The 24500-nt window shown below is 39.7% G+C and overlaps 1 protein-coding gene and 1 long non-coding RNA gene across 3 annotated transcripts in view; both read left to right on the top strand.

Annotated features, from left to right (window-relative positions):
• Positions 1–7286, top strand: part of LOC127599616 (uncharacterized) — an 8811-nt gene extending 1525 nt beyond the window's left edge. The window contains exons 1-2 of the long non-coding RNA XR_007962149.1: positions 1–3912; positions 4048–7286. The exon at positions 1–3912 is cut by the window's left edge and continues 1525 nt beyond it. This is a non-coding gene — a long non-coding RNA (uncharacterized LOC127599616). The remainder of the gene's footprint in view (positions 3913–4047) is intronic.
• Positions 1–24500, top strand: part of pde3b (phosphodiesterase 3B) — a 55131-nt gene that overhangs the window by 17986 nt on the left and 12645 nt on the right. For both annotated transcript variants that reach the window (XM_052063617.1, XM_052063618.1), the window contains exons 2-4: positions 19874–19924; positions 21165–21413; positions 22445–22590. In XM_052063617.1, coding sequence (XP_051919577.1) covers positions 19874–19924; positions 21165–21413; positions 22445–22590 — 446 coding nt within the window. The remainder of the gene's footprint in view (positions 1–19873; positions 19925–21164; positions 21414–22444; positions 22591–24500) is intronic.

Below are 24500 nucleotides of genomic sequence, written 5' to 3' on the forward strand. Positions count from 1 at the left end.
AGAGTATCAATTGATATTGATTTTTATTTTTACTCATTTATTTATTTGACCTATTTAAACTAAGAAAAAAACTGGAAAAATACCTTTTAAAAATATATTTACAATATACAATACAATACAGTACATACCATATTGGCCCAAATGTAAGGTCTTCTTATTTCTTATATTCGAGGTCTAGACATTATACCCATTCACGACGCGAGATGGCGTCAGATATCATTGACGCGAATGCTGAACTTGACTTTCCAGGCCAAAGTGAACCCCTGTCACGAAGAATAAAAATTAAAATAGCTGTAGCACGAAGAAGAAAAATAAAAATAGCTGTAAGAAAGAAAAGAGAAGAAAATAATGGAAGAGATAACAGAAAATTGAGAAACTTAGCGACGATCTGGAGAAAAGTGGGTCGAATATCAGCTAGGTTAACCGGCAGCTGAGGAGAAGTTACGATGTAATTTACGTACATTTAAAAAATCCAAAGCTTTTCAGTTACGAATGTGATTGCACTTTAGTTTACATATTTAAATCTTCAGATGTTAAGATTTAAATGAGGCAAAACAACAAGCATTTTCTCTCAAATATATTGTTATAATCATTTGTTTCAGATGTACTGTAAATATTTTCTGTATAAAAATTAATTTGGTGTTCAAAAAGTCTTTTTCCAAACTTGAGTCTTGAAAAAGATGGGGTCATCTTATAATCTGGGCCGTCTTATATTCGGGCCAATACGATATTTATTTACATAGCATGAAGCCATTATTTAGCTATGTACATTATTATCTTAACGACACATTACGGACAGCTACACTTTGACTATAATTCACAACAGTTGCAGCTGTAACAAAGCGCTGTACATAGCAGTTAACATAAAACAAAAAAAAAACACGGAGAGTCATGCAATTTTAACCACTTTTTTTATGCAGTGTAATGCGCAATGTTGTTTACATCCATGCTCCTGGCTCAATCTATGTGCAGAAGACACTCCAGTAAACACCATCGTTGATACAGTAATAGTCATCTTCATTCGTAGTTCTTACAGTTAAAGTGTAGCGAACTAATATGCTCTTGGACTGCATGCATGACAGTTGACCAACCATCTTAAGCCTACTTTAACTTGATTGCGGGTTCATTTTTGCCACATAGGACAAGTTATTGTTTTATCTGACAGTTGACATCATGGTAAAAACGATCAAAGGTATCGCGTCAAAGTCAGGGAAACCCCATTGACTTCTGCTCCATGTATCTATTCGGAAAGAAGTGATTCTTTTGAGAATCGATTATCCTATCGGATTTCCCTGATTACTACTCGTGTAATCTAAACCACAAGCCCTTGGCATCTTCATAAAAAATAAAAAGAAAAAGAAAAAATGGGCTCATATCATGTTTCTTAATTGTGACGTTCCTTGCTCCTCGCTCCTCAGACATGGTGAATCCGACATGGACGTTGTTATATTTATTTTACGTCAAACAAGTTATTCTCTATAAAATGAATTTGGAGTGACTATTTTCAGGTGTCTTAAACGGATTACATGTAATTGTATTTCTGTTATCATGATGTCTCTGATCCACTACTAAAAGGAGACGTTGATTCTCTGCTATTTCATCTATAACTGCTTCAAACAACAAGGCATATGCAGGAATAGTGGTTAGGATTGCGTGACTGTCCATATCTTATGTTATGTGTTGTGTTACATTACTGTATTTTGTTATTTTATGTTAACTGTTCCGTAAAGCGCATTGTTGCAACTGGAGCTGTTGTGAAAGTGCACCGCGATATGAATAAAGATTTATTGTATATTCTGCGGGAAATATTGCTTTAATTTTTGCACCTTTCCATTTTGGACAGACTTTTGGAACAGATTAATCATTAATCATTGCACTGTATGCTGTATATTTAAAATCAATCTTGTCAAACGCCTTAGCATCTCTCGTGTATGCAGTGTGCTAATTTTGAATGTAGTCAAAGCGAACGAGTCCGTGAGCTGCAGTGTGGCGGGGCTTGTGTAACAATTGCACTTTGAAGACCAGGATGTCCTAATTCATTGCTTAGCAACTCTCAATGGATAGTGACACAAGCGCTGTTGCAAACAGGAGAACATTCTGTGTATAACATAAAAAGCTGTATCAGCATTTGTGACTTATGCCACTGTCTTATGTGTGCATAAATGTAAAATGATCCGCAGTGGACAATGTATGTGTTAAACATTTCATCCCGCTGTGATGATATTGCAAGTGTGCCATTTGAAAGGGTTAAGTGTCGTGAGATGGCGTGTTTGGAGTGAAACAGGATGCAGTGACTGCATTGTCAGTCTGCTGGTGTGAGTGCAAACAGATGAGGAAATGCTGGAGCGGGTACTCCAAAACTCACGTTGTCGTGGTAACGGTTTGCGTCATGATCACCAGCAATTAGCTTGCAGCTCTTTAGTTTTCATGATAGGTCTAGCAGGTCTAATGGCCCTGGTGTCTAAGGAGGTGCTGTCAGAACAGCGTTCACAGCATATTCTTAGAGCCGTTAATGTTGTTAGTACTTCATTTGTGTACTTGTCATGACTCAAATTCATAAATTAATCTTTGAGGTAGCGCGTCCTCAATGCGATCCTTGACCTCATCTACTGTATCTGTTTGAATTTATTTTTTTAATGATGTCAAAAGCTCATTCTTGGAGCAGAGTGTGCTTTGTTGAGACACAAATTCTTGGTCTGAAGAGAGGAATGCAGCACGATCAACATCATCAGCAAGTTTTTTTTTCTTTTTTCTGCCTGTTCTTGAGAGCCTGTTCCCGCTCTTGCAAAATCAAATGACGCTTTTAAGTGAATATGTCGTGTTCCCTGAGCAGCACAAGCAGGCATTAAAGGGCTCATATTTAAAGCTTGTAAAGGCACAAAGATGTTCCCTACAATGGAAACTGCTCCTGCGGCTCAGCTTTTTTTTAGGTTCAGAAAGAGGTTGTTGAACCTTGCATGTACTGAATGTTTGCTCAACCCACTGACAGGGGAAAAGGAAAGAGAATGTTGAAGTGACAGTGGGAGTCCATGCTTGAATGGAAGAATGTAGTAAATGTTTTGTTTTTCAATTTATTGCCTGTTAATAGTCTCCAGATGACCCAACTGATATAAGAGTTTTCTGATGATCATTTGTAGGAAGAGACAAGACAGATCATTGTCATTTCACTTTGTGTACAATTTAAAATGATCCTTCCTATCACTTTGGCTTACATTCTAACCATGACAAAGCACATTTTCACACACCCCCACCCCAGACGTTCTTTGTTCCATCCCATTTTGCTGTTTCTCATTTTCTCAGAATTTTCTTTTCTGTCTTTCTCTGTGTGCCCCTTTTGAAAACGGTGTCAGCGCCGCAGCTTTTACACCAAAAGGCTGTTGCTAAGTGACGGTTGACGTCAGCCGCAGCTACAGAAGAGGGCTTGTGTGTGTTTAGCAGCTGAGGGCAGATCCCACTGAAAAGGGCAAGAACTGTGAAGCGCTGTTTGTCAGTGCTATGAAAACCCCAACTTTTGACCGGCACCATTGCTATTTTCCATAAATGCAACATTTCAAACTGAGTAATGTGTAAAAATAAAGTTGAATATCAAAGTTTAAAACTGATATGACAAAAAAGCTTGTCTACACACCCTTTTTCTTCACTTTTTATTTAGTCTGTCACTGTCTCTGCTCAGGCACCCCTCCCCCAGTGCACAACTACACACAGAACCTCAAATGCCCCTCATGCACATGCACATGCACATGCACATGCACACATTGCCTCTCTGCACATAATGTGAGTAGGGGTAGGCTCAAAGAGGAAAAAAAGAAAAGAAGATAAAAGAAAAGAAAATGTCAATATTAAAGAACGCTCATGGATGGCAGTATCACATACGCCACATGCTTGCTACACAAGCAACATAGTGCATTCAAGGTTATTTTCCACAAAGGTTGGGAACTAGTAAACATACCACGCTCTTCTGCACATTAATCGTTTTTCTGATAATGTTTTAAAAGATCGAGAGTAGCCAAAACCAAAATCCTGATTAACTTTCAATTAATCGTACAGCTCCTTTGCTGGCATGTATCTGTGATTACACATTATGCTACTCGAACGAAGGTCAATGGACCAATCGGGCCAGTAATTTAGGGTCATGAACTTTATAGAGCACATTTGACAATAAAGTTGACTTAAACTTGACCTTGAACTTTATTACAGTAACTCTTGCTATGTTACAATTCACTGGGATTGTACATGTAAAAGCTTATGGATTCCAGGGAAATGTCATCTTTATACTGATGACTGAGCCGTATGTTGGGGATTCCCTGCGTGGCTATCTACAAGGGCAAGTTAATAAGCAACAACTCTTGCTATAATGGCACATAATTACTGATTAATTAATTATTACTTAGTAATTAATTAATTACTTGTTGAGTGCCTTTTGCAAAATGCTAATTTTGAACACGATCTTTATGTCATGAAAATTAAACTTTCAATTCATAAATTGGGTCAAAGTTTGACCCACTGAGCCAGGATTGCCTCGTATCTCAATCTCAATCTGCGTGATTTACGAATCATTTTACTGTGCCGGGTCACATTTATAGACACCATTAAAAAAATGCTCCCAAGCATATATTCTTTATCCTCTGCAAAAAATTGTGCGTAAAATATTATTTTAGCTAACTTGAGACGGGCTTTGTGTTTCATCATCAAATCTACATGTTGTACGGTATGTCCGAACTATGTATTATGCGCACACCAGATGGAGCAGCACAATGGCCATTGAATTGCATGTATAATGGCTGGCAGAGAACACATTAAACGAGTACAGTAAGTAAAGCCACAATGTACGCACTTATGCCAAAAGGTGACGCCCAAATGTCTTCCATTAGTTTACTTCTGCACCTCCAGTCTTTTCTTAAAGCTTTTTATAGTTGCCTTTCACCTATAAATATTTCAATCTTGTTTTCAGTACTGCTGCTGCCTCTTGTGTGACCCTCACTTGCCCTTATCGGTGTTGAACTTGTATGCGAGGATCAAGTGGATAAATCATAGGCTTGATGTCACATTTGAGCAACAGGGGGCATGACACAGCTTCACAGATCCTGGGGATTTGGTGGTGGGCGCTCAGCCACTGACCATAGAAGTTGGCCTGGCATACACATGGATCCAAGATACATTACATGACTTGCATGGTGGAGATATTATACAGAAAGTGCAGTGTAACAGTCGTTTGCGAACAAGATGTTATGTCAGGGGTGCTCATTAGGTAGATCCTGATCTACCGGTAGATCTAAGACAGGTCCCAAGTAGATCCGAGGAGTGTCGAGGAGAAAAAAAAACAAACAACCATTTGTGTGTCTTTGTACATGTTAATAATATATATATATTTTGTGTTAATGTACACTGCACCCTAATCATCTTATCAGTCTCATTTTTACCCAAAAAATATTTAAAAATGAAATAAAGCAGGTAAATCTTGAATTTACGGTGGCGCGTGATTACGTCACCGGAGGTTGTTAGCTCTCAGCAGTCTGCAATTGCAGCTTGTGATCAGAACTGTTGCACTTTATCTTTTATCGTCATTATTCTCATTCAGAGTTTGCTTCGTGTACAATTCACCGAGGGCACGAGCAAAAAATAGGAATCTAGGAGGGCCCAGGGAAGCACTTTAAAACGGTACGTGTGAGCTACGATAGTTAACAGGCTGCATAAGTGCGTTGCATGCCTCAGTTTCAGGCTGTTTCTCATCAGGGAGTGTGTGTGCGTGTGCATGTCTGTGCACGTGCGCGCGCGCGGCGGTAAGGGTCGATCCCGGGAGGTTAGTTGATCGAAAAGTAGATATTCAATCCAAAAAGTTTGAGCACCCCTGTGCTACATCATACCAAACTTCACAGAGATAATTGCTGCTGTACATTTAATCACGCAAGTTACCAGAATATTGTAAAAAGTCTACTTCAGGAAAAGTGAATTTCAGTTCTCTTTGTAAAAATTGGGCATTTAATTGACAAAGCAGCAACTGGCTGTAAATGTAAGGTACCTTTGCTCGTCTTGAATCTGTTTAGTAAACCGAACTCAGGTCTGTTTCTGTGACTCATCTCACAGTCGGGCGACGTACCAGCACACCATGCGGCAGACCATGCGAAATCTGGTCTTAAGTGGTTCCTGCGTTATGTTCTGACCTACACTCTTGTCAAATTTTGTCTGTCGAGGTCTGACAATGATTTATCGATGGCAGTGTGAAGCTCCAAACCTCTTCTATCCTGCACAGCGTCAGTCATACGTGAGAGGTGTTTCTAATTGTCTGTCCCTACAATGTATTTAAATAATGTAACCATATTAATAGAAGCAGATTTCAGTGTGATGCAGTTAAGTTCAACACATCACCTTTGCAAATGTACAAACATCCTGTGAAATGAATACCTCTCTGATGGTGTCAATCAAAACTGAAGATTATTATCTTTTGACATGTCTATCTACAGTATATGCTGTTCTTGTTTCATGTTATTTGATGCAATTCATATTAGTCCCGGACCATGACGGCAAAGATAATGGTCTTTTTTTTTTGCTTGAGATTGAAATCATGATGATTAAAATGATTATTCATTTATTTCAAAACTTTGTATTTACTCAACTTTACTCAACAAATTCAACTGCTCAAAACTGTCTCATGCCATTTCATCCCTGCACATTGAACACTATTCTTAAACGGTCCATTCTTTCTGTGACCTTTTAAATATGTGAAATTCAAGCCCTTTGCATTTTCATTCTGCTATAATTACATTGTTGATGCCTTACATCTTTGCACACATTGATGCCTTCAATAAGCATCGCCCTTATCAATTGATCATATTTATTTTATCTTGTTATTTTCTCGAGTCTTGGGAGTTACTACGCTAACTTGGGATCTCGGGGATTGTATTTCCTGCCATGTCATGAGGAAATGTGTGTTGGTACAACAATCAAATGTTCTTGGATCTTTGTATCATAGAATTTTGAGGATGTAAAAATTCCTTGAATCCTTGAAAACAATAAATAGAACTTGAAAGAACAACAAGAAAATCAGTTAGTAAGAAAGTTAAAATTAGAATATACTAAAATAATCTTTCCATCATAGCAATGGGGAAAACCCAGATGTTCCTGCACATTGTTGCCTCTTGTGGCAACATGGTGCCATGTATGAATGATGTACACCAGGGGTGCCCATTAGGTAGATCTAAGACAGGTCCCAAGTAGATCCGAGGAGTGTCGAGAAGAAAAAAACAAACAACCATTTGTGTGTCTTTGTACATGTTAGTAATATATTTTTTCTGTTAATATACACTGCACACTAATCATCTTATCAGTCTCATTTTCACAAAAAAATATTTAAAAAATAAAATAAAGCAGATAAATCTCAAATTTGTGTGTGTGTGTGTGCGTGCGTGCGCGCACCGGTAAGGGTAGATCCCGTGAGGTTAGTTGATCGAAAAGTAGATCTTCGATCCAAAAAGTTCGGGCACCCCTGATGTACACACTTGGAATGAGAATAGAAGAAATTGTGATTGAACTCTATTAATATCACATTTTTCACAAATTAGGAAGAATTGGTGCCTTAGAATAGTCTTAACTTACCTGTGTGAATATTCATTCACAATGAAGGACTACCACTCCTGAAGTCGATGCTAATTTTCTTTTTGCATTCGATTGTGATCCCGTCTTGACTTTAGCATTCGCAGTAGCGATGTTTAAAAAAAACAAAAAAAACCCAACATTTTTGTATGACACAATGTGTATCATTTCTTTTGTTGTCTGTATGGTACAGTACCGTAAATTCCATCTGTGGTCTAATTAAACACCTTAAAGGACTCTCAGGGATGCAGAATCACACACTTTACGCAAGCAACATGGTGAATTTAGGGTATCTTCACAACCTGTGAATGCACCACGCTATTCTGCACATTAATCATTTTTCTTCCATTATAACGTTTTAAAGATCAAGAGAAGCCAAAATTTAAACCACAATTACATTTCGGTTAATAGTCAAGCCCTATTTAGTGTTGTGGCAGGTTAGCATCATTTGACACTCCTCCATGTATTAACTAAAACTCCATCAAAGGTCTCTGAACCTTGTGGTCCAGTATCATCGACTCCAGTTTTTGTCAGCTTGTATCTCTACTGTGCACAAACAGCAGTCAGAATCACTAGATTGTGCTTGAGGCATGTTAGGGAGCCAGAGCAATTCTGACCTTTACCTCTGCGAGCCAACCCAGGCCTACTCACTCTGATTGGAAGAGGAGGAAAGGGCTGCCTGAAACGTGGCCTTTGTTGCTGTGGAGCACATTACCAGAAATCAGTCCTTTCTGCCATAGCATTTTTGTCACAAATGTATTACAAGACTCTGGGCTGTACATATTTTTGTCTTCATGGTGGCACATTTCACAGTCTACCTCAATGAATGCCACAGTTTAGAAAGGAAGTGCATTGCATGCATGAGAAATCAAATGCTTCTTCGTTCACTTGCTTGTAAATGATTGACTTGATCACTGTTGCTCTCTCTCTCTCTCTCTCTCCCTCTTTTTTCACCCTATATCTCTCGCTTCCACTTCCCTGTTAACTCCTCCTCTCATGGCTCGCCTCTGATGGATGGCGTTTGTGTTCACATGCTTGTTATTGGCCAGAGCTGCCGGGCTCAGGCGTTGTGTTTATGAGAGGAGCTTGCACTGATTCCACGATAAAACCAGATGTTCCCTTACAAGGCTTTGAGTCTCTCATCTCGCTCTCATGTCCATATCAGGTATAACCTTCCTGCTGCACTGATGCCTCCCAACCACAGAGTTCCAAACAGACTCGTGTGGAAGACGAAGCCTTGCACGTAAAGATTTGATTTATTTAAAAAAGAAATCCTTCACTTAGTTAAGTTTGACAGTATGGGGTTTTGTGTTTTCTTCACTTACAAACAATGTAAAGAAAGACAACCTGACGCAAATGTCAACCACCACTACCATAGTTGACATTCAGAAAATGTGTCCCGTCTGGGGCTGCCTCGGCACTGCTTCAATCGAAAACATTTGCAGTGAGATCACCTTTGTCCCATGGCATCGGTGGAGTCTTTGATAAACGCTACCTTTGAAAGCATGATTGGAATTGGCTAGTACATGTAGAAGACAGGAAGATCAGATCATGCGGCTTATTTTACCCTAAGAAACAACTGTGCAACGGTGTATTGTAGTGGTTTAATAATGCATTTTTGACCGATACAATGTGGATCGATATAAGGCCCAATGATTCGACAGAGAGCGATATATTACTTTTTTGGAATTATATAATTCGTTGATACGGTAAATATGGCTTTTCTGTAAATAAAGCTATTCTAATTAAATGTAACTCCAAATAAACACAATTGAATGCTGTTACATTGGGTTTTATTTGTAAAGCCACCGCAGATTTACTGATTTAAAACATATAAAAAAAGTGATATAAGAACAAACTTGTTCTCTTTTTATCCATGAACCTAGCTTATTATCAGGGTAAGCTGGTTATTTTTAGACATGAAAGCATCAATGGAAACAAACCCTTTGGAATGTGCTTCATATATCTGAACAATATTCAACATTCTCCTTTGTGGAACAAAAAAAAATATATGCAAGTATTAGGCTTGTATATAGGGCGGCCCGGTAGTCCAGTGTTTAGCACGTCGGCTTCACAGTGCAGAGGTACCGGGTTCGATTCCAGCTCCGGCCTCCCTGAGTTTGCATGTTCTCCCCGGGCCTGCGTGGGTTTTCTCCGGGTGCTCCGGTTTCCTCCCACATTCCAAAAATATGCATGGCAGGCTGATTGAACACTCTAAATTGTCCCTAGGTGTGAGTGTGAGTGCGAATGGTTGTTCGTCTCTGTGTGCCCTGCAATTGGCTGGCAACCGATTCAGGGTGTCCCCCGCCTACTGCCCGGAGACAGCTGGGATAGGCTCCAGCACCCCCCGCGACCCTAGTGAGGATTGAGCGGTTCGGAAGATGAATGAATGAATGAATGAATGAATGTTCTAAAACACAATCCCAATACATGTGGACTGTATGCTGGCTGTATTTTTATGACTTTGTGGCCGGCGGTTGTCTCCCTCGCTTCAAACTAGGAAATAGGCCTGTAAGGTGGAGTTACTTGCCACATTAATGGGAAAAAAAAAACCAAACAAAAAAACGCTAGCATCTGTTCTAAAACACATGTTGTATAGAAAACAATTTGTGACTAAAAGATAAAAACAAACTAAAATACAAATACCCTGTGCAAAAATACAATCCTACGTAAATGGCACTTTTATTAAAACATTGGGAGCCCTCTGCACATGCGTCATTACTTCCCATCGTAGGCCTGCCTGTAGTTGAATCGCTGTGGTCCAGCGTGGCAAAAAATGTAAGCTCTGATAAAACTGTCAGCACCTACAGTATATATAGGGATGCAGAATTATATGAGCTCTTCCATGTCAACACAATAAAACAGAATGTTTACTTGAGCCTTGTACCATTCATTTGACAGTTAAGTTTCAATGTGCGGTGTGGGTTCCACTGTAAATTTTACAGGCACAGCTCGTCCAAATAAATCCTCTCTAACTCAGCTATCCTGAAGCCGTTTGTGCGGTCACATTCTTCCATTTTGCTTCAATTTGTAGCTTTCTCGACAGCTTGCAATTCAATTAGCAGAGAAGAGAAACAGACACCAGGATGATTGCGCGTATCCCACTAAAATGCATCGTTGTGGTGTATTTATGCTTGCCGTAATCCTGCAAGTAGTGTACTAGGGCTGTTTTGGCAACACTGATCGTCGCCTGCAGACTTTTGATGTCGCCTGCAAAAAGTTATGGGCGGTTTGAATATGAAACATACCATTGTGGTAAAAAGTTCATCACTGACGTCTAAGGGCTGACCTTAGCCAGATTGTGGCATTTACGTCGGCCTGTGTCGTGCTTGTTGTTCTTGTGAGCTCCGCTGTGTCTGGCACCCGTGAGTCAATGCTGAACTGAAATGTCTGTCTCTAGTAATGCTACGCAGTACTTGTCAAATTACAGTTTGATTGAACTGAAAAAGGCATAACGTTACTGGACTAGTTCTGAAATCCATCTGCAAACCTCAAGTTGAATAGCCTCTGCCCTTGCAAGAGATTTCAAATTGGCTTTTTCAAACTTTGCAAACAAAGTTTGAAAAAGGTCATGTACTCTCGATAGCCTGCATGTTTTCTAAACCATCTTCAGTGCAGACTTTTGTAAAAAGTGACCATTTGATTCTTGACTTGTAGCAAATTTTACATTATGCAACAACAGATGATTAGATCTTTTATTTTATTAGCTGACAGACAGAAGTGCATTGTGTACTATTCAAACTGAGTTGCGAGGAGTCATAAAGTCAGCACACTCAGAGCTGCCCATGAGTTGACCATATCTAGCTCAAGTTTGAAAACTCGATGAAATGAAATAGAGTTGTCATTAAAAAGTATTAATGAAATATTGTGGTCATTTTTTTCTTCTTCCAAAGGTTTATCAGTTGTCATCTAAAAATTCCTCAAGCTGCAACACAAATTGTTTTAGCCCCTTTTTGGAGCATGGACTGACAGTCTACAGTAAGTTCAGTAGATAACAGGTAACAGAGTAAACCAAATCATTGAAATATGTACTGTAAATTTGAAGTGCTTGATCTCAACTAAAAGCAGCCCGAGAGAGTGACAGCAGAGGCAGGAACGTTGCGCATTGTGATAAAACCCAGGCCCAAAACCAAGGGTGTGGGGGTTTCCTCTTGGATATGTGGTGTCTCATTTCAATACAGTACATACTCATGGCTTTAATGGTTAGTACAAGTTTTAGCAGTCAAGGAAACAGTAGGATATTATATCATTTCTGTTTTAAAATGGTCTGGCACATATGCCACAAAATCTTCCCACTGTCTATCGCACAGAGTTGAGAACAAAACTTAATGTTTTATTTTTACTTCTCTTCAGTTGACAGAGTGCAAAGCTTAACCAGCTTTTCCCTGTCCGTGTGGCTATAAAGCAAAGCGGAGAGACCCTCTGTCTTAGAAATGCACATGTGCAGTTGGTAAATGGGCCAATTGATCATTGCTATCAGCCTTTCAAAATATCCACACTCTCCTTTGTTTTTTTTTACCCTCTTGCTGTCTGTGATACACACTATTTCCTCCTTTGACAATCCTGCCATATTTTTGTGTTTCAGTAATACCGTATGTTGTATGAGAAGCCCCATAACGCGATACAGCGTCAGAGGCAGCGGGCACGGCTCAGATTTTTGACATACCTGTATTTTTTCAAATGCCATGAAAGTGTTCTACCTGCACCACTCTTTTTCATTTTCGGTTTTAGGTGAACCATAACTTTACGTTGTGTGTGAAATAGTGGCATCTATGTCAATTCCTTGACTTGATTGGCAACGGGACATGCATTGTGGGTAAAATGTAAAATAATCAAACATTGAGAGATTGAACGTTTTTCAATACCTTACCAGAACAATTAGATATATAGGGTGATCGATCAGCCTTTAAAGGCTTTGATCACATTCACCGATCACATACTTTTTCAATATCGACCGATAAATATCTGCCAGGCGGCCCGGTAGTCCAGTGGTTAGCACGTCGGCTTCACAGTGCAGAGGTACCGGGTTCGATTCCAGCTCCGGCCTCCCTGTGTGGAGTTTGCATGTTCTCCCCGGGCCTGCGTGGGTTTTCTCTGGGTGCTCCAAAAACAAAAACATGCGTGGCAAGCTGATTGAACACTCTAAATTCTCCCTAGGTGTGAGTGTGAGTGCAAATGGTTGTTCGTTTCTGTGTGCCCTGCGATTGGCTGGCAACCGATTCAGGGTGTCCCCCGCCTACTGCCCGAAGACAGCTGGGATAGGGTCCAGCACCCCCCGCGACCCTAGTGAGGATCAAGCGGCTCGGAAGATGAATGAATGAATGAAATATCTGCCACCAATCGATCGGAGTATCCCTAATCAGCACAGTATATTAAACACATTGGATTCATTCCAAGTAGGACAAGTAGCAAACAAGTGCACTGTACAGTGTGAGTGCACAGCATCTGAAAGTTGAGTGAGGAAAGCAAGATGGATGACATTTTGCCTCGTTATTTTCCCTTGTCAAATAATTTTCATGGACCTGCCAGGTTGCCCTGCCGACACTTGGAGGACCGGCCACCTGGAGGACAATGAATGTCATATTTGTGTAAGCCGTCGGTCATCTCCAATACATGTTGCTTGCACTGGAAGATTGGACGGCAAGGTGTCTTCCTAACATTCTTGTATATTAATCTTTTGCTTGACATGACATACAATTATTAGACTCGGAAATTATTTGGCCCGCAAAAACAATAAATGAAGCAATGGAAGGAAAAAAAGTAATATGCAGTCATTGGCAGAGTTAAGTCTAGGGTTCATTTCCAGGGCTCTATGACTGGAAAAATAATACACTTCCTGTTCTTGTTTCCTGTTTGGGGGCTAATGGACATTCACTGGCGTCACACTTTCCATACAGCTTGTCGAGTGCCATGAACACTTCTTACTTTTAAAACATTTTTTAGGACTGCAACTAAGCTTTATGCAGTCAAAATTTTAGAGCCGATGACCAATCATTGAGTTAAAAAAAAACTGTCCAATCATGAGATGTATGTAGCCATATTTCTTGATCAAATATCGGTCCTGATAGATCAATCGTCCGCCCAATAAAATAGACCACTTATGTCCCTTTAAACATTGGCCAAATTAATCAGTCAAATGGGCAATATTTGACAATTTTCAGCAAATGTACACAGATAAAGCCGACCTCGTTACTTATTACACATATTATCTACACACCATAACTTTGTGTTCTTAAAAATAAAAATAAAAAAAATAATAAATAAATCAGCCTTTTCAGGTGTTTATTGTTTTGTTTCAGTTTCATTGATAATTCATCAGTTCATTTGCCACACCAAACTGATTCAAGGAAATTTGTCTGACATCACACTGTCATTTGAAACTTGACTCTCTCTGTTGTACAATTTGCTGCACACTTCTTTGAATCACATTTATAATTTTGTTGACTGCCTCTATCACACTGTCACCAATACACAGCAAACAACAAGGTTGATGAGACAGTAGCCTCTCTTACTGCCAACAAGGCAACAAAAAGGAAAGCACAGATCATTCCGCTCATCCATGACAAGCGCTTCCGTACACTATCTTCAGCAGTTTCACTTTAGGGTCCATTGTAATTGTTTATGCCACATTCAGAATGAAGATAAAATGTCTTTTGGCCCTGCGTTTCTTGCATGACTTTGATGATGGGATACAAACGTAGTTGCATAATTTACAGCACCACAAGGAAGAGGAGGGACTCCTCTTCCATTGACAGAAATAAGTAATAATTCATGAACATCGCCAGTCCATTTGGTGGGTTTTGCTGAAAATTTGGCTCATGCTAAAGACTATCTTGGATTACAGTTCAACAGCTATAAACAAGTAAATACACTCACTAGCTATCCCAACTTTCTTGCTTCCCATTCTCCAAGCCTGCTTCTTTTTGCTCGTATTGGAAGCTGGCTGTGTTGTACAAATCCCGGTGCCCGCAGACCGCAATGGTTATCTCGTCCCTCGGGGTTATTCCACGTGACCCGCTCGGGCTGGACGATGAATTGGTATGTAATTGCAATTTTGATTTTTGCTTTATTCCGATTTCCTCCCACATTCCAAAAACATGCATGGTAGGTTAATGGAATCCTCTAATTTGTCCCCGGTTGTCATTGTGAGTGTGTATGGTTGTTGTTTGTTGATGTTTGCCCTGCAATTGGCTGGCAACCACTTCAAGGTGTACCCTGCCTACTGCTTGAAGACAGCTGGGAGAGGTTCCAGCATGAATTATGATTCCGATTCCGATTTGGTCTGTAAGGTGGACAGAAATGTTGATCATTGTTTTCAAAAGTAAAAGTAAATGTTTTATTTTTCAACACGAAGTTGAATATTTATTTTTGAAATGCTGGAATTCTGAGGAATTGGGGAGTTATTAATGAGAAAAGGTATCAAAATGATTAGCTTATCAAAAATGATCAATTAATTTGATAATCAATTAGTTCTTGATTAATCGTTGCACCTCTACGCAATTTATGCATTTTTCTATCTGGCACTGTCTCAACGTTGGGACACACATTCGAATCTCACACTGCAACTTTGTGGATTTGGCAGGTTGTCTTTCCTTAACTGCTTTATTGTACATGTCATGACTTGTCTTCAAAGAGAAGTTTTATTGTGTTTGAGTATTACATTGATTAACTTAAATTGGGTTACATTAAAAAGTTTGTCAATAAAGTTAAGGGAAAAGTTTTTTTTGTAATCATGTGTAATAGTGTAATACTTGTACACATATGTGGCTACTGAACATGTACAATGTTTTTTAAAACATTCCCTGTCCAGATACAAAAGTTTGATAATGCTGACAGTTAGACACTTAGATGACTCATTCTGGCAAGTCCACATAAGTGAGTACAGTCATATTTTTGTCAATATTTTTTATCTTTTCCTGGGACAGCACAAAAGAAATGACACTGTGCTAAAATGTAGTCAGTGTACAGGTTGCATAAGTGTAAACTGACTCTATTCCAAAGTTAATTCAGCACAGCCATTATGTCTTAACGGCAGGCAACAAAAGTGAGTACACCCCCAAGTGAAACTGCCCAAAGTAGGCCCAATCAGCCCTTTTCCCTCCAAAGACTTGTAGGACTTGTGGAACAGAAAAACACAGACACTAACTGCAGACCTCTGGCCATTTTCTATGTTCTATTCCATATCATTTTTTTCCCTTGCTGTGGTTGTGCGTGTCTTGGCAGCCGCAGCTCAGTCCTCATTATCAGCACGCGTCGCTGCAGACTGACGTCAGCACGGTCACCCACCTCCATACAAATGTCCTGCCTGCCATTGATACCTGTTCTTTGGCCCACCCTCCCGCTCACACACGCTCTAGTTAACATGTTTTTATCGGTTTGAGCAAGGTCCGTCCTCTCACACCACAGTGCTACAGCCTCGCCAATATGACACACAGGTGCAACTAGCCGGCCCTCTTATAGCTTGCACAAGTTTATTGAGTCCTGTTAAGAGATATTTACGACTGCACTCATGTTGAGTGCTTTGGGTTTTTTTTTCACTGTCCTACTTTTTTTGTCTTTGTGCTTGAAGGCCATCATGTTTGTGATCGTGTTTCGTGTGTATGTCTGTCGTGTGTATGTCTATCAATGTGCTACTGTACATGATTCTTTTAATGTTGATCAAATGCACATATATATACTTCCACAAACAATTAGAGGTGTTGACATGTTTTCTTATGACTTCAGAATGCAAGCATGTCCTTGTACACCCAAATGTGTTTGGTGTGAGAAGTATTGTATTGTTGTTATGCAAGCAAGTTGGCATGTGAGAACAGCTGAGTTGGCTGTCACCCCATCCATACCATCATGTCATGTTGTCATAACATCACTGAAGAAAATATGTCCTGTTCATTGAACGATCATCCATTTCTTCCCCTTTCCAGCAAATACACTAAGCTGTGTTGTGACCTATGTGGTAATGTTGGTACCAGCTTTTCCAGTTCCTGGATCATGTAGCAATACGGTCATCAGAATTCCAAAGGGACCTCTTTACATTATAACTGTTAAAACAAAACAATAAATAGTATAAAATTGAGTGTTCCATTAAACTGCCACGCATATTTTTGGAATGTAGGAAGAAACTGGAGTACCCGTAGAAAACCCATGAAGGCACAAGGAGAACATGCAAACTCCACACCAGAAGGCCGTAGATGGAATCGAACCCTGCAGCTCTGCACTGTGTGGCAGACTTGCTAGGTAGACCTGCTAACCAGTCAATGACAAAACCACGCGAACGCTATTGCTTCGGTTGAGGATGCAGAGGAAGAAAAATTTTAGGTCTCTAAAGAATTAATCGATGATCAAAATGAATGATCGATGAAGTTGATGACTAATTGAGTTCATTCCACCTCTATTGTAGATGTTTCCACCCGTGCTTGTCGACATCCCCTGCAGTCAGGCTCTGCCAGTGACTTGAACTGGAAGGGGGTGTTTGTTCCTGTTTTGCCAAATGTATAAATGCATAACCCCTATTGAAGATTCGAAATTGCCCATTGGTCTTATTGTGAGTGTGAATGGTTATTTGTAAGTGCCAGCGATTGGTTAGTGACCAGCCGAGGGTGTACCTCGCCGCTTGCCCAATGTCAGTTGGGATAGGCTCCTGCTTACACAAAACCCAGATGCGGACAAGTGGTACTCAAAATCGATGGTGTATGATTGAAAGGTTCAGTAGAAACTGTAACTGTCACCACCTTTTTCTGTACTTCCTGTCTTAAATTACGTGTTCTTCTTGATGTTCTTGACTTCACGTCTACTGCCTTGTTCCAGATCCACCATGCTGCTCCGTCGACAGGCAGAGGGCCAACAAGTTAACAACCCTACTCGGTCCTCTGGCCATCTCCTGCCATCTTGTTGCCTTGTTTTTTTCTTTCCCCACCCTTTACTGGCCTCTGTGTCTAGTTGCCATGGCAAGGGCTTCTTTGCCATATTAAATGTTTGGCACCAATATCCAGATTCTGATGACAAACACCCAATATGCCACTTTGATCAACGAAGCAGTGGATGATTAGAGGAGACGGGATTGTGCCACTCTACTATGGAACAATCTGGACTTGTATTCATGTCACATGCAGCATGTGATGCTCGTTTACATACACTTCTGGAAAAAAAACACATTTTGTATTGCAACTTATTTATTTGAATTTCTGTCACATTTGTGTGGCGCTATTTTACATGTCTATCTTTTCTTTTTTACACACTGCATCATAATTGACAATTAGGGTCATATGAAAATCTGCACTCATTTACACTTATTAATTTACTTCTTACTAGCTTCTCAATTCTAAGTCAGTGATTCACAACCACTGTGCACCAGCACATTAATGTGCCATGCGTGGTCATCAGGTGTTCTGTGGAAAGTTGTCCAGTTTCACAGAATTTGTCTGAAAATTAATACATTTATTTACAATAAATAATTGTTCTTTGTTGCTCTTTCTCTGCATGTGACATATTGTGACTTGTTCTAGATGGCTTAACGTACAATTAATTAACCTATGGATCCACCATTCCCATATATACAAAAGAATGATAGCTTTGTGTTCAACTAGTACTCATTTGTGAGAGTAAAGATCAATATCATAATTACAGTATTTGAATGCTGTATGTATAATTCTGGGACATTTTAGTTTTGAGCTGGGCTTGAGATTTTTCAGAGATAAGATATTGTATGTAAAGGTTGGGATACTCTGCACCAAGGCATAAGCAAATGTGTGTGTCTCGCCCTCTTGTGGCTGCAAGAGTGAAGCTGGGGTTGTTAACCAGTTACAATTAACTCATAGGCCTATATTTAAGACAGTGAACCACATGTATCTTGGCTTAAGGTTATATTAAAATACATTGGGCACTTCTGAAGATTCTGTCAATTCAAGCACTAATATTTTTTGAGGTGATAATTTCTTTTATAATTTGTTATTTTTTACAAGTGAAACAGGGAACAGATCAAATCATTTGATTCGTCCAGCTAAGCTACACTTTTAATCAAATATTTTATTTGCCATACATCATGTTTTGCTGTTGCTTGATCCAACCCTGTTACAGCTACTGAGGCACCCAAGAAACATATTTCAACAATATAGCTGAATATATTTCCTTTGCTATCATTTTTTTAAAAAACTGTCACATTTTATTTGAAAACAAATGACATTTTAGTAATATGGTACTGGTAAATAAAGAGGGTTACAAATCAGTGCTGATGTAAGAATGCATGCTTGCTGCTTTAGCTGCTATGCTAACTGGTCAGGAACAAATTTAGCAATCTGATTTTAAAAAAGGGTTACCAATTAGTGCTGATGTCAGAATACATGCTTGCTGTTTTAGCTGCTATGCTAACTGGTCAAGAACAAATTTAGCAATATGTAAAAAAAAAGACAATCTGGATTATATGAGTAACAGCGTTGCATAGGTAACACACACAATTGTGGTAAAACATAAAAATAGAAGAGAGAACTAACTGTCTTGATGTTGAGAAAAAAGTCATTTCAGGGGTGGTTATTTTAGGTTATTTAAATAATATTTCGGAATCACTTTTAGTGATTGTGCATGTTTTTTTTTCCATTTTGTGCGTGGATTTTTTTTTTTTGGTGCGGGACACAAAATATCCTCCAATTCTAGAATGACCAACATACTTACTTTAATTTCCGAAAACATAAGTTTGCCAATCAAAACAAGCAAAACCTAATAAGGTCATGTGTTTTGACGACAAAGTTCGAGTGCTACATTACATGGATATTTCTTCGTCAAGTTAGTCACAATCTAAACTGCAGATTGGGTCATTTGAGGCCCAGTGGTGTGATGTTACGCAACATGCTCTAACTGACTGAACAGTATTCTGTTCTGGTGCGCAACTGCTGTTTGGTTACCGACAGATAGCATGGAAATGCGGCCGATTGACGTAGTTGCCACCAGATAAGATCCCCATAGCTCCATTGTAGCTGCACTGCTGTGGTTTTGGTGGTTTACTTTTCCTCCTCAGTCTGCTTTCAGTAAGGCAGCGGTCATTAGCATACCTGCTGTGTGAAGTGTATCATGCTGTGCATCAAATCCTTCATGTAAACACACGTACATCTCTGTGGATTTAGATAATAATAAGAATGGACTAACAGATGGTTTCCTTCATGCTGACCTTCCAGTACTGCGCTGTGAAAATCTGCAATGAGTGTTTGTTTTAGCTTTTAGTCTGTAAAGTTTTATGCTACATGCTATTAGCACCCACTTATTTTCTAAGAATGTTTGTAACTCTCCTTTCCAGATGATCTTGTGGGACTGGGATCTAAAGCATTGGTATAAACCACAGTATCAGGTCAGTAATGTCTCTCGTTGCACATACAGATACTGTATCAAAAATGCTTATTGACCCTAATAAAAGGTGGCTTCAAATCACCAGTTGCTGGTACTTCAACACACACACACACACACACACAAACACACACACACATGCACATGCACATGCACATGCACTGTTTGAAAGCTGGTACATAATGACCTTGACTTTGTTGACTTGCCACATTTTATCACACTCAGACATTCCCACTCCTCTAAGAACTATTTGTTTACTCTGTCAAAGAATTTTGCTCCCACGGCCCAAAATCTCATTCTGTTACTGTTTTATCAATATATGTTATAGGACGCTTTTGGGGTTCACTGAGATTAATAGTCCTGTCTCCTTTCTGGTATTAAATATTCATTTAAACCTAATGACATTTATACACTCCTGCTATTCTTAAAATGTAAAATAACTCATTCAACAGAAAGTGAATACACAGACACTATTTTTTGAATAATATACAATATGAATCCAAACAAAAACATTGCGACTGAGCCAGATCGTAAGGAAAACTATATTGCTTCAAATTTTAAACATAGTGTTGTATGACCAAGTTTAGAAAGAAGTTGAACTAAAGAAATATATATATATATTTTATTGTGAAGGTACTTGAACCACACTGAAAATGCACAGGAATTGTCGTGCTTAGTAGGTCTGCTGCTGCACAGCTAGGAGCTGCTGGTTCATTGTAATGTCTTCATGTTGCTTGTTCTCCCCATGCATGTTTGGGTTTTGTCATTTGTTCAATAAAGCGATTGAAAGTGACCCCAAATAATATACATTCTCAGTCTTAAGGGCTCTTTTCTCTTGCCTTATTGCTGCAACAGTAATCTGTGTGGAAAACTAAATATCCCTGCGAAGATCCAAGGCAAAGAATTTGCTTTGACCTTTTTTTTGTGTAATTTAATTGTTGGAGTCCTACCGCCAGCAATTTATAGCTTACCGGTAATTTAAGTACTGCTTATTATATTACTTAGTCATAGACTCAGGACTTTTTTGCAATGCTAATACTTAACTCTTTTACTGATCACACTGACACTCTTTTTGAATGAGGTGGTTGCATACAATGATCAGTCTTAAACTGTAGAAATGGTTCCACGCACATTGCACCATGGGACTAACTGAGTGAAACGTGTTATGTCTTCTTTCAAATACGTCAGCATTGTCATAGATCTCTAATGCTGCCTTGACACGACTCCACCTTCTTATATATCAGGGTGCTGCGAGCGGCAATGGCGTTGACCTGTCAGTCATCAACGAGGCCAGAAACCTGGTGTCAGAACTGATGATGGACTCGTCCTTGTCATCCCAAACAATCTCAACCCTGCACGGCATCTCCAACCTCATGGGGACCTTCTCAGGGTCGTGCCGGCCCCGGGTCAACCCTTTCACCCCATTCCCCGGCTTTTACCCCTGTGATGAGATGGATGACTCAGTAGAGAGGAGTGAACGTAAAACCATTAAGGTGGGTATACGTATTGTAAAAATACATGAGCAAAAGTCGAATGGCTTTCAGTGAAGCGCACAACCACACCATGGTAGAACAATTCTAAATACTGTACAATATTTTGATTTGACTCAGTAATTTACCAGTTAATACTCATCTCCTCCTTAAAAGTAGGTGATGGTAATTGGAGCACTGCAATTCAAGTGAGCTGTAAAATAAAAAACTCAGAACATATCTTTATCCTGATCTGCTTGCGTCATGCACCATATCACTACAGTTTCACAGTATGTAGTTTTTGCATAATTCCACTGGCAAATATCTAATACTGTGTGTGTGTGTGTGTGTGTGTGTGTGTGTGTGTGTGTGTGTGTGTGTGTGTGTGTGTGTGTGTGTGTGTGTGTGTGTGTGTGTGTGTGTGTGTGTGTGTGTGTGTATAAATATATAAATATCTAACCCAGAACACCTCACCAGGTAGGCGTCCAGGAGGTATCCTAACCAGACTCCCGAGCTACTTCATCTTAGGAAAAAAATTCATCTTCACGTATATGGGCTTTCTCACTCCTCTTTAAAACCAGCTGTCTTCTCTGTCAGGAAAATGTACATTTTTGTCCTCAAAAGAGTGCTCATTCTTTTTGAGTTGTAGTGTCATATAACCGTGTGTGGATTGTGTTGCATGAAGACTTGTTCTTGTATTTAACCCTTTCATGCACAAATACTAATAACCTACATTTTTCTCTCAAGTTTTTGATTTGTCTTTTGGCATGAAAATAAATAATGGCAATACACCGAAGGGTCCATTGTAGTGGTTGACGCACAACTGTTACACTTAGATTATTTAATATAAGAGAAAGTTGGGCAAAGTTAGAATTTTTTTTTCCCCTCTCCTTACCCAGCGTTTTTTCCTTTCTGAATTCTGATTGTAATTTCCCCATTGCGGGACAAATAAAGGATATCTTAATCTTAATCTTAAAATGATTGTACATTTTGTTGGCACGTTTTATTATAATATGCAGGATGACAAGTCTTAAAACATAATTTACTCTTTACAGGGTTTGAGCAGCAGAAACAGCCTGCCTACTCCTCAGCCCAGGCGCAGTTCTACCTCCTCTTCTGTGCTGCCTCCTATCGACACACTTTCATCACGGTGGGAACGTAACACCGGCAAGAGATCACCCCCTGACCTTAACTTGATTAGGTATCAACACAACACACAGCCTTTGCTCTTGTCACACAGCCACATTGCTGCACACTCAAACAAAACATTCTTTTGCAGCTGTTCATCTTTTTCATTGCCAACTTTCAGACTGCAGGGAAAAGCCACATGAATTAGATGTATTTTTTATTTTTTGGCCTGTATGTGACCAGTACTTGATTTTCAATCATTTATAAAAATTAAAAAAAAAAAACTTTCATGACAATCTCAATGGCTAGATTCAGATTTTTTCAAATCCAACTCCAGTCACTTTCATATGTGGTCCTGGACCAGCTACGTATCTGATTTTTTTACAACGTACGCTCAGTCTGAAAGGACAGGTCGCATGTATCCGACCTATATGTATCTCATCAAAGACCCAATTTGCGCGCAGCGCGGGCAGATGGATCGTGCTTGGGAGGGAGATTGACAATTGTACGTGAATCTGCAAAGTTGTTTGAGTAAGTGGGTTGACTTTAATCTCACTTTAAAAATGAAGCATAAAGTATATATTTATGATGATAGTAATTCAGACACAAATGCGGTTCATTTATTACACTAGCAATAACACAACACCATTTCAAGTGGACATCTCCATGAAAGTAGGAGATTGAAAAACTTTGCCTCGTTTCCCCAAAATATTTCTACTTCCTCCCACATCGCGCCTCTGTAGATGATTGAAAGATGAGCCCCTTCATGCTGGAGCATATCTATTTCTGTAAGCACTGCCGCATCATGGTTTCTTTTGTGCCTGTCACTCAACGTCATACTTTGTGCGCATGCATATCACATCACAGATGCAGTCCGTTGACATTAGGAGTTTAATTCAACCTAAAAAGATCGTATTTGACCCCAAAAAAATGAATTTGGGATTATACCCTGCAGTGTCAATGTAGCCTAAATTCCTTTGAATTCATCATATCTTGGATGTATATTTGTATTGATTCTTTTGTGGTCTTAGATGTATATTTGTGTCTCAATGGTGCATTAGGGCTAAATTAAAGGAAGCAACTGATAACTGGTAAAGAATAGGGGCGTTCACACGGCACACATTTGCTTCGGTGCTGCACCAATGTACTTTGTTACGATATATCTTACACCGGAGCGAATTTTGTGGAGCGTTCACACGTACAAAGCCGCTGACTAAAGAGAAGTGTGTTATCCCCGGTGCAGCCTCACTTGCGTTCACACGGCAGTTTCTGCAGTGGTGCAAAACAAAGAGCTGTCATTTTGGTTCTTTTTAAAACATACACAACTCAAGCAACTACTGTACAGGCATGTCCTTCCCCTTCTTGGTCTCCGTGCCGTTTGATCAAGAGGCGTTCACTGACCGGCCCCAAAAATGTATATCACCGATGACTTCAATGACACTCAGAAAAGCAAACATAAGGCGCGAAACAGAAAATCAAGAGAGGAAATCACAAAATAAATTCTATGGGGTGGGGTGGGTTGTGAACACACAACAGAGGAACAAACTAGACAAACAACTTCGAGACAGTCCAGTCTCCTACAAAAGGAAAGATGACGGAAGTAAAACAAAGCACGAAAGCAATGCATTCAAGCCGTATGTAATCAACTCTTCTCATGCGTAGCTAGGCTACTACCCTGAGAACGAGCATTTGCTCCGGAGCAAATTTTTAACCCTGTAGCGTTCACACGTACCATTTTACATTGGTGCTGCCCCGCAAATGAGCATTTGCTCCGGAGCAAATTTTTAAACCACCTCAGGGTTAAATTTGCTCTGGTTTAAGCTGTTTTCAGGGGCTACACCGGTGTAACTTTGCACGTGTAAACGCTCTACTAGGGCAGCCCCGGCGCTGCACCGGAGGAAATGTGGCCGTGTGAACATAAGGGGTGTTCACACGGCAAGATTTGGTCCGGTGCTGCCCCAGTAGAGCGTTCACACGTGCAAA

The sequence above is a fragment of the Hippocampus zosterae genome, chromosome 4, assembly GCF_025434085.1.
Source record: "Hippocampus zosterae strain Florida chromosome 4, ASM2543408v3, whole genome shotgun sequence".
Taxonomy (NCBI): Eukaryota; Metazoa; Chordata; class Actinopteri; order Syngnathiformes; family Syngnathidae; genus Hippocampus; species Hippocampus zosterae.